At 32.1% G+C, this 10,557-nt stretch overlaps 2 protein-coding genes across 6 annotated transcripts; both read right to left on the bottom strand.

The window, feature by feature from the left end:
• Positions 1 to 815: 815 nt before the first annotated feature.
• On the bottom strand, positions 816 to 3,560 carry LOC127148775 (uncharacterized). 5 transcript variants are annotated; one of them, XR_007819859.1, is made up of 5 exons: positions 3,108 to 3,560; positions 2,782 to 2,823; positions 2,301 to 2,419; positions 1,347 to 1,395; positions 838 to 1,028 (listed from the first exon to the last, which is right to left on the bottom strand). XR_007819859.1 is itself a non-coding variant. In XM_051083068.1 (4 exons), the coding sequence occupies exons 1-3, from the start codon at positions 3,331 to 3,333 to the stop codon at positions 1,363 to 1,365; spliced, it is 378 nt and encodes a 125-aa protein (XP_050939025.1). In that variant the 5' UTR covers positions 3,334 to 3,560; the 3' UTR covers positions 816 to 1,028; positions 1,347 to 1,362. The 5 variants fall into 5 exon arrangements, 2 of the variants coding, with proteins under 2 accessions (XP_050939025.1, XP_050939024.1); XR_007819861.1 differs by having other exon boundaries at positions 2,301 to 2,379; XM_051083068.1 differs by lacking the exon at positions 2,782 to 2,823 and having other exon boundaries at positions 816 to 1,028.
• A 4,851-nt stretch (positions 3,561 to 8,411) lies between these two features.
• LOC127148946 (uncharacterized) lies at positions 8,412 to 9,991 on the bottom strand. Its single transcript, XM_051083380.1, has 3 exons — positions 9,767 to 9,991; positions 9,584 to 9,643; positions 8,412 to 8,543 (listed from the first exon to the last, which is right to left on the bottom strand). The coding sequence occupies exons 1-3, from the start codon at positions 9,989 to 9,991 to the stop codon at positions 8,412 to 8,414; spliced, it is 417 nt and encodes a 138-aa protein (XP_050939337.1).
• Positions 9,992 to 10,557: the final 566 nt, after the last annotated feature.

The following is a 10,557-nucleotide window of genomic DNA, read 5'->3' as shown; positions in this document are numbered from 1 at the left end:
TTTTATGGAAATTTCATGATATCAACGATATATTAGAAATTGTAGTATATACAAAAATCAAAATACTATTTTCTTAAAAAAAATGAATCAAATAGTATTCATGCAATTTAAATTAATATTAATTGGCAATGTTCACGCGCACTTATTTAAAATTTTTATAATTTATAATTTTATCTTTTATGTTTCAAAGAACGTGAATGTTGAAAAAGTCATTTATATTTATTAATTGTAAGTCACACTTATGAAGTTATTCTACTCAATATTTTATCTATACACTACAAGAAATTGTGTTTTTAGTGGCGCACCAAAAACGTCACTAAAACTCAAAAATACGTCGCTAAAAGTATTAGCGACGCAAAGTCGTTCGTCGCTAGGACTGTCGCTGATTCCGCGTCGTTAAAAGTTTTAACGACGAAACAATTATGCGCCGCAAATGATGTGCTTTTAGTGACGTTTCCGCTTTACTAAAAGCCTACTTTTAGTAACATATATTATGTCACTATTTATTTTTTATAGTGACGTTTTACACTCGCCACTAAAGATGAAGTTTTAGTGACAAATAATGTTGTTGCTAAAGGTTAATTTGGGACCATTACAAATATTTTTTGTGACATATTAAAGTGCGTCACTAAAAATTCCAACCTTTTTTTTTTAAGAAAAAACCAATGCTTTTTAAAAGTATTTTATTATATAAAAAATAATTTTTAATTTATTATATAAAAACCTGTTATACAATCTCAAATATAATTATATTGCATATGTTTTGCATTCCAACAATGATATACAACATGATCAACTCAAACAACACATAAACAAGAATGTAAGCTTTCCGTCAATTGAACCATTTATGTTTCTTCAATCAACCCAATCTTTTAAAAGAACTAACAAATTGCATATATATGCTTAAACATACATATAGTTGATCATTACAATACTAGTTGTTCAAGAAACACAAATTAATTAAAGAAGCTTGAAACTCAATGACCTTGTATGAATTTGGTTTCAAATACAAACTTGGATTCCACAACCTAAAAGAAAATACAACAACATCAAGTTAAAAATAAGCAATCAATTAGAGAAAAACTTAGAACAGATAAGCAATCACTGGAGTATTGAAGCAAATTACCAAAATATAAAGTATTAAAAATTAAGCCAATATAAAATGAAGTATATCCAAATACACACAGTACGCATTCAAGTCGTGGTACAATGGATGTTTCTGAGAGCTACAATAGTCTAATGCTTTAGCAATATATAAAGCAACTCTTAATCTCATAGCACACTCAATGGTCTGATTCTCCCATATAAATGTTGAATTGTAAGAGGAGAAAAACAAAATAGTTTACCTTTCTTTTAATAGCATTACACAATCATCGCTTGAAAGATTCCTCCTTCCTAGCCATCGAACAAACGCTGGCAATAAGTCTTAGGCAACACAACATATGTTCTATTGAATTCAACATTTTCAAACAAACTAAAGTTTCACATTTTATTTATAGTTTGTTTACGCTATGACTATCATGAAATTATTATACAACTCAATAGAAACCATAAACAAAAAATGAACCAAATGGTTCATTAAGGCATTTCATCAAACACAATGTAAGCTATCAATATGGGTAATGTTGATACCTTTAAAGAATTACAAAATAGTTTAAATGACTAAAAATAAGCAAAAGATAAATGAAGAGTGTTGAACAATACTTGAATTTTGTAATATATGTTCATAGGCCCATCTTGAAAATCAAAACCATCCAATTAACATTCATTCTAAGGTCTTTAAATATCAACCAAGAATGATGTTTAGCAAGAAAACTTTGAAAAACTAACAAACAAACCAATTCACAAAAAAATGAAACAAAAAGCACATGTTTTCCACTTTAAATCAAGTCAAGAGTAGCTTTTGATAATCTAGTTGGCTCAAATTTGATGAAAATTTGAAGTGCGGCATATTATTACAAGTGTAACTTCCATAAAAGAAATAATTATAGTCAATGACGTAGCTTTACTGTACTCTAATCAATTCTTAGGTCATTCCATAAAGGAATATGTGAAGGTCATTCTATAGAAGCTTCACTTAACATGCCTATAACGTAAAAAACATACAAAGAAACAACAAACATTATAAATAGCCTTATTCTAATCGATTCTTAGCTTTACTTTACTCTATTAAGGGAATACATATTAACCACAACCACAACCACAACTACACATTAACCACAATGAGAAAGAATTTGGGCTTTTTCTTCCTGAAATGAACAAGGAAACAGAAGCAATATATAATGAAAAAAGAAAAGCACCTCAATTAGAGCTAGGGTATTCAAGTTAGGAGTCAACGTTGGCTTTACTCCTGTGTCTGCAAAGACTTCTTTTGGTGTCCTATTACAAATGCAAGAATAATTATAGTAGCAAATTAAACCTGCAACATTGAAGTGAAGGAGAGACTATTTGTCAATACTGTTTCCAGAATATTATCAGTAAAGCTACCAAAGATCAGTGAATAAACTTAGCAAACTTTGCTAAAATAGGCCTTGGTCTCAGTCTATCCTCTGGATCATTACAATATGATAGAACAATGAAAAGTTCATAAAATGGCATTGGAAAAACATGAAATGAAAACCATTTTGTTCAATACTAATAGACATAAACATGAAATCTCTCTTTGGCCTTGATTTCCTAATTCAAACAAACAAAAATCAATTAAAAATCATCCAAATGCTTCACTAAGGCATTTCATCAAACACATTGTAAGCTACCAAACACATGTAAACTTAGACAAACCTTGCTAAAATTGGCCTTGGTCTTGGTCTATCCTCTGGATCACTACATTATGATAGAACAATGAAAAGTTCACAAAAATGGCATTAGAAAAACATGAAATGAAGACCATCTTGTTCAATACTAATAGACATAACCATGAAATCTCCCTTTACCTTGATTTTCTAATTCGAACAAACAAAAAATCAATTAAAAATCTAAATAGTAATCAAGACTATGCAAACATTATAAAGATGAAGCCCAATCTTAAAACTAATTAAGAGAATAAATATTCAACAAATCAAATTCCAAATACATCACCCAAAAAATTTTAAACTTAAGCATCTCACCAGAATGTCTTGGGCGTGGAGCAGAAGTGTTTAAGGAAGTTAGAGCAGAATCATAGGGCTGTTCGCGTGAAGCAGCTTTTGGGACCGTTCGAGGTTGATGGCCGTCGGGTGGTTCGTACAGTTGGAAATGGCGTGTTTCGGGTGGTTCGTTCGGCGTGGTTCGTCTAGCGTGGCCGTAGAAGCATCGTGCAGTTCGTTCGGTCGTAGAAGCGTCATCGTACTTCATCGTCGGCCTCCTTAGTTCGTACAGATGGGTGGTTCGGCGATGGAGAACTTTTGGGTAGAGATGGGAGGAGAGGAGGTGGAGATGGAGAGCTTTCGGGTTGGGTAATGGGAAGAGGGAAAGGGTTTTTTAATTAAAATTGTTTAATGAAAAAGAGGAGGGAAATAAAAGGGGGAAATTTTTTAGGACTTTTAGCGACGTCTATTTTTGTTGCTAAAGCTATTACATTTTTAGTGACATTATTATTGTGTTGCTAATTCTTGTTAGTGACGCAAATTTAAAACGTGTCGCTAATAATAATTTTTTGTGACACATTTTTTCTGCGTCGCTATAAATGACCTTTTACTGACAAAAATTTGTTACGTCACTAAAAATTTGTCACTGAATATCAATTTTCTTGTAGTGATAGTATATATAGAAGTCTGAATGTCGAGAAATTTTTCTCTTCTTTATATCCTTGAGTTTAGTTTTATGTTCCAAACCAGTATTTGATTTTATGGTAAATTCATTTTTAATTTTTTTTTTGTAATATATATAATATTTATAAAAGGCATACCCTCTCCCACTACTTTTTGAATTAATTCTATTTAAGTTTAGGGAATTAAGTTTAGGGAATTAAGTTTAGGGAATTAAAGTATGCACAATGTGAAAAGTCAAATACAATTGGTTTTTCATTTACCCACTACTTTTTTACTTAATTATACCTAAGTTTTGTGGAATTAAAGTATAGGATGTGAAGAGTTGAAATCCTAATAGTTTTTCATTTACATCTTCTACATATTATTAGTTTTTTTTTTGTCGAATTAAGTTAGTAGTTAAGTTTAGTTTGTGTAGGAACTTGTTGTACATGTACTTTAGTTTAGGGTTTTTCTACTTGTAGCTTTCTACTTGTAGTTTTTGTAGGGATAGGCGGTCCTATATTTTTTTGGAAGGGCTAGCGGTCTCATATTAATTGTTGTTTATTAGATAGTTTGTACATATACTTTAGTTTGTGAAAGAAATTGTTGTTGTACATATACTTTAGTTTTGAGTTTTTCTACTTGTAGGTTTCTACTTGTAGTATTTGTAGGGACAGGCAGTCTCATACTAATTGTTGTTTATTAGATAGAGAATTATTATGTAATAATGATCTTATATATTATCTTTAGGATTTGAGTATTTCACTTATAGTGATTGGATATAGTGTGTTTAATCATATGTTATTATATATAGGTGTTGGGTGATGTATATTTGTTGTACTACTATATAGAAGTGTGGAAGTGTGCGCTGGTATTTTAGGTTTTGATATTGTACATTGCAGGTGAAATAGAAATATTATTGGTTTACCTTGGAGTAGTAGGCATTCTAGCTAGTATGAAAATACATTTTTTTTTTACATTTTTAACAATATACGACGACAAACATTTTTTGACATAACTCGAGACAAACAATAATGTCGATTTTTAACTATTTGACGTCATAAAAAATAGACAATAATGCAACAATTTAATAAAAATAGATTTGTAAAAATGGACCCGACAAACAAGGCTTTAATGTTGGTTTTAAATTGACATTATTGAGATCAATGAATTAGTTTAAACTAACAACCAAGCCCAACTGACATTAGAGGGCTTTAATAACACGATCATAGATGTCAGTTTAAAACAATTATCATGTCCCTTTAATATCGATTTTAAACTGACATCAAAGTCCAAATGACATTAAAGAGCTTTAATAACACTATCATAGATGTTGGTTGACAACCGACATCTTACCTTTTACCGTCGGTTTTAAACCAACATTAAAATCCAGTTTTGTACTAGTGAATGCATCCATTACATGATGTATAATAACGATATGAAAATTCGAATCTTCGATTTTAACCGAAAGAGTATATCTCAATTAACATCGAACTATATTCAATGTGACAGAGAATACTTTCGTAATCAATACATAGCAATTGATCACTTAGCCAATATTTAATAAAAGGAAGTGTATGATGCATGTGTGATGGTCATGGAAGTCGTCCACATAAGAAAGTTCAAATTAATAAGGAATTTGGAAAAAACAATGTTGAATGAAATGGATTTTCTTAAAAACATTTTACTTTAGAAAACTATGGTTGATTCCAAAATATGTAGACAAAAAGAGTAGTTTCATTTAAAAAAGGAAAAAAATAAAACTTACCATCAATTACATCGGTGGAAGATAGTGAGTACAAAAAATAAAAAACAATAAAGAGATCGAGTCGGACGGAGGTTAATAAATAAATAAAGAGATAATAGGATGGAAGTTGAACCCGGTCCAACACAAGAAGTGGGTTTAACTATTAATTACTTTTAAGTTTTTCTTTTTAAAAATTACTTTAAGTTAGTAATTAATAGTTAAAGTTAATTAAATAAAAACTATGGTATAAAAAGAAGAAGGTAAACTACAAGTATATGAAATTATTGTCGAAAAATCAAATGTACACTGTGGTTTTTAAAGATGCACTACTAACAATAATAGAAAGTTTAATGTTAAAACTTCATACTACGTATCTTAATATTATACTTAGTTGAAAATATATCTATTATTTATACTATATTTACATCGGTGATATATTGTTTATTTTTTATAGACTTCTATCATCTATAAATTCCGACAGATTTTGTTATATTTGTAATTGCTTTTAAAAATATTGTTATATATGACTAATACTTTGAATTTAATTGATATATTTGCAACATTTCGATAATATATCTAGTATTTATATTTTATTTACAATGGTGATATTTTGGCTGCTTAGTTATTACATTTCATGAATTTTTTTCTACAATATAGTGGAATATCTATTCAATCATCATGTCAATATCGATCCATAGAAACATGAAAATATCCTATTTGAACGAAAATTTAATAATATCTATCGAAATTTGTTTCATTTTATAATAATCTCAAATCCTAATATTATATAAGGATAAATATTAGAGATGGTAACACCCTCCCTTAAACTAAAACTATGCAATTTAGTATTTAGTTTAAAGAAGTAGAGGAAACTACTCCAAGTAAGCTTCGAAGCTTTATGAATGTTGCTAATTTGAGAGGCTTGGTTAAAATATCTCCCACTTGATCTTCACTTTTACAGTAGTTTAGGTTGATAATTCCGTCATTTATAAGATCCCTCAAGTAATGATATCTTACATCAATGTGTTTGCTTCGTCCATGCAAGATAGGATTCCTTGAGAGCTTGAGTGTTGATGTGTTATCACAATGAATGATAGATGCTTCTTCTTGCTTATAATGCAAGTTCTCAAGAATGTTCCTCAACCAATTGGCTTGACATGCACACATGTTGCTGCTACAAGTTCAGCTTCAGTGGTAGATAATGTGACAATTGGCTGCTTTTTGGAAGACTATGAGATAGCTCCTGAACCAAGCATGAAAACATATCCTGAAGTACTCTTTTTATCATTTAAATCTCCTGCATAATCACTATCACTAAAACCAACAAGGTTTAATTTTCTTCTTCTTTGATAAAGTATGCTAAGATCAGGAGTCCCTTTTATGTAACGTAAGATTCTTTTGGCAGCAATGAGATGAAACTTAGTTGGAGATTCCATAAACCTGCTAATTAAACTTACTGCATACATAATATCAGGCCTTGTAGCTGTTAAGTACATCAAACTTCCAACCATTTGCTTATAAAGAGTACTATTGACCTTCTTTCCTTCATGGTCCTTTGTAAGCTTCAAATTGGGTTCAACTGGAGTTGTAGCTAAGTTGCAATTCTCCATTTGAAACATGTCCAAGATCTTCAGTGCATATTTCTTCTGATTGATGAAAATTCCTGCTACTGATTATATTAATTCAATGCCGAGAAAGTAATGCGTCATTCCTAGATCTGTCATTTCAAACTCTGCCATCATGGACTGCTTGAATTCTTCAAACATAACCAAGTCATTTTCTGTGTAAATCAGATCATCTACATACAAACATACTATCAAAATATTGTTTGAATGTTGGAATTTAATAAAGAGGGTATGTTCATATGGACATTTTTTAAATCCAACTTTAATAAAGTAGGTCTTAATTCGATTGTACCAAGCCCTAGGAGCTTGCTTCAATCCATACAAAACCTTCTTCAAGCAATATACCTTTCTTGCATTACTCTGTTGAACATATCCAGAGGGTTGATCTAAATAAACTTCTTCATTCAAGTTACCATGCAAAAAGGCTGATTTCACGTCCATTTGAAAAATTTTCCAATTGCTTTGTGCTGCCAATGCTACCACCATTCAAATCGTATCATGTCTTGCAATCGGAGCGAAAACTTCATAGTAGTCAATGCCAATTTGTTGTTTGTACCCCTTTCTGACAAGACGAGCCTTGTATTTGTCTACTTGGCTATCTTTATTCAACTTCATTTTGTAAGCCCATTTAACACCAATGGATTTTTGCCCTCTAGAGAGTTCTGATAGCTTCCAAGTGTTGCTTTTCTCAATCTCTTCATGCATGGCCTGCTTCTACTTTATATCTTTGACAGCTTCTTCAAAAGTTAATGGATTACATTCTGATAATAAAGCATAATAGACAAATGTCTCACCAAAAAGATCACCACTAACCTCATGATCTTCCATCCAAGCAGGTCTCCTTCTAACTCGTTGTGGTCTTGAACAACTTGTAGCTCTTGTTTGAGACTCAGTAGCCTCAAGCTTAACTGATTGTTGTACTAAATCTTCAAGTTCAGGTGACAAAGATTCATTACTATCTTCAAGGTTCTCAAGTACTGTTTTTTGCTCTAGGATATCTTCTGTCCAATTCCAAGTGTTTAGTTCATCAAATATAACATCTTGGCTAATTACAATTTTACATGTGATTGGATTGAACAGTTTGTAAGCCTTTGATTACTCACTAATGCCAAGAAAGACACATTTTTTACCTTTTTCATCTAGCTTCCTTCTTTTCTCATCAAGAATGTGTGCATATGCAATGCACCCGAACACTTTAAAGTGATCAACTGATGGTTTACACCCATCCCAAGCTTCTTGAGGAGTCATGTTTTTAACCGAAAAAGTGGGACTTCAATTCAAAACATGAACACCCCAATTTACTGCTTCTGGCTAAAAATCTTTTGGAACTCTCCCATTGGCAATCATACTTCGAACCATGTTGAGGATAGTATGGTTTTTCCTTTCAGCAACACCATTTTGTTGAGGTGTGTAGGTTGCTGTCAACTGATGCTGAATTTCATGCTGAGCACAAAAAATCACAAATTCATGTGACATGTATTCTCCTCCACGATCTGTTCGAAGGGTTTTAATTTTTCTCCAATTTTATTTTCAATAACCGCTTTAAAGCTCTTGAAAATTGAGAATGCTTCAGACTTTTCCTACATGAAATAAACCCAAGTTTTTCTGGAAAAATCACCAATGAAAGAAATCAAATATTTTTTCTTCCCATTTGATACTAGGTTTAAGGACCACATATGTTAGAATGAATCAACTCCACAGATTTACGTGCTCCCCATGCTTTACCTTTTGGAAAGCTCTCACGGTGTTGTTTGCCAACAACACAATTTTCACATACTTTTGTAGGAGGAGAAATTTGGGGAAGACCATTCACCATTTGCTTTTAAAAAGGACTTGCAAACCTTTAAAATTCAAGTGGGCATATCACAAATTTCAAAGCCATATGGGGTTTTCATCTACATTGGTCTTGAAACATAACTTCAAACCTTCTAGTTTGGGTGGGAACATATTCGTGGCCATTTCAACACGAGCTATCAATCCTCTTCTTGGATTATATATCTCACAGACACCTTTTTTGATAGTTGTGACATAACTCTTCTCTTGTAGTTGTCTAACATTCAATAAATTGCTTTTCAAATCAGGAATATAAAAGACATTTGATATGGTTTCAACTTTGCCTTTTTTGGTCTTGTTTTGAATATTTTTTTTACCCACCACATTTACTTTGGAATAATCACCAAATGTCACGATGGAATGATAACTTTCATCCAAATGAGAAAAGAGAGACTTGTTACCACACATATGATTGCTGCAACTAGTGTCTATGTACCATATGTTAGGTCCAATCTCCTTGTTATGGTGGCACGTCATCAATAGTGTTTCTTGCTCATGTTTCTCTATAAAATTGGATTGCTCTCCTTTTTCATGGTTGAAATTGGTTGTGCATTCAAACTTGTAATGACCAAACTTATGGCATTGAATGTTGGACTTATCAAATCTTGAGTTGTTGTTGGATGTCTGCTTGTGTTGGTCATGCCCACCACCTTGTCCTTTTCCTGGTCACCTTCCACGACCTCGACTATATCCTCTATTTGATCCTCTCTCTGTAGAGTTCTCACCATGAGTTGAAGTTTTCAGGACTTGTTCTTCATTTGGACCTATAAAGAACTTTGTAATTCATCAATTAATAATGTATCAATATCTTTTGATTCCTCAATTGAACAAACCACACATGCAAATTTAGAATCCATCGACCGAAGAATCTTCTCAACCACAGCTACATCTTCAATCTTCTCTCTATGGATCTGCATCTTGTTTACTATAGCCAAGGTCCGTGAGAAATACTCATCAACAAACTCACCTTGCTTCATTTGAAGAATCTTGAACTCTTTGCAAAGAGCTTGGAGATGCTGTCTTTTCACCCTTGTTGTGCCTTGATACTTTTTCTTCATAGAATCCCAAATTTTCTTACATGTATCTTTTTGCAAAATGGTCTCTAGGATGGCACGATCAATGACTTGGAAAAAATAATTCTTTGCCTTGAGATCCTTCAATTTTCGTTCCTCTAGCCTTTTTTTGGTCTGCTTCTGATAGGACAACTCTAGCAGCTGGTTCATTCACTCCTGCTTCAACAACGGTCCAATACTCTTTGGACCATAAGAAATTCTCCATCAACATGCTCTAATGATCATAGTGACCATCAAAGGGGAGAATTGTTGGTTGCACATAGTTGTCTAAGGCCATTGTTTATGCTTGCTAGCCATCGTAGAAGAAAAATGAATGGGAGTTGATTTAATGGCTAAGAAGAAGATGCCACAACCTGCTCTGATACCACTTGTTGATTAGTGAAAAGTGCTAGTGATGGAAAAAAACTTTAATTCCAAATTCCATTTCAAATAGGCCTTATATATATAGGCTCAAGATACATAAAAAAAAATAGCATGCTAACCACCCATACAAATACCATAAGACTAGCCTAAAGAATATAAGCCTAAAGACTAACAACAAAGAAAAAAAA

The sequence above is a fragment of the Cucumis melo genome, chromosome 4, assembly GCF_025177605.1.
Source record: "Cucumis melo cultivar AY chromosome 4, USDA_Cmelo_AY_1.0, whole genome shotgun sequence".
Taxonomy (NCBI): Eukaryota; Viridiplantae; Streptophyta; class Magnoliopsida; order Cucurbitales; family Cucurbitaceae; genus Cucumis; species Cucumis melo.
Note: the sequence above shows the minus strand (reverse complement) of the source record. Positions and strands in the feature narration are given on the sequence as shown.

Bases quoted from the DNA above. Each gene is read 5' to 3' on its own strand.
- LOC127148946 (XM_051083380.1), bottom strand. From the start codon at position 9,991: ATGAAGAAAAAGTATCAAGGCACAACAAGGGTGAAAAGACAGCATCTC. The intron at 9,644-9,766 runs GTTTGTTCAATT...AGAACTCTACAG, and splicing joins ATTCTAAATTTGCATGTGTG to AGAGAGGATCAAATAGAGGA. The intron at 8,544-9,583 runs GTGGTGGGCATG...TTTTGTGCTCAG, and splicing joins GTGACCAGGAAAAGGACAAG to CATGAAATTCAGCATCAGTT.
- LOC127148775 (XM_051083068.1), bottom strand. From the start codon at position 3,333: ATGAAGTACGATGACGCTTCTACGACCGAACGAACTGCACGATGCTTC. The intron at 2,420-3,107 runs GTGAGATGCTTA...TCAATGTTGCAG, and splicing joins TCCACGCCCAAGACATTCTG to GTTTAATTTGCTACTATAAT. The intron at 1,396-2,300 runs GTGCTTTTCTTT...TTCGATGGCTAG, and splicing joins ATACCCTAGCTCTAATTGAG to GAAGGAGGAATCTTTCAAGC.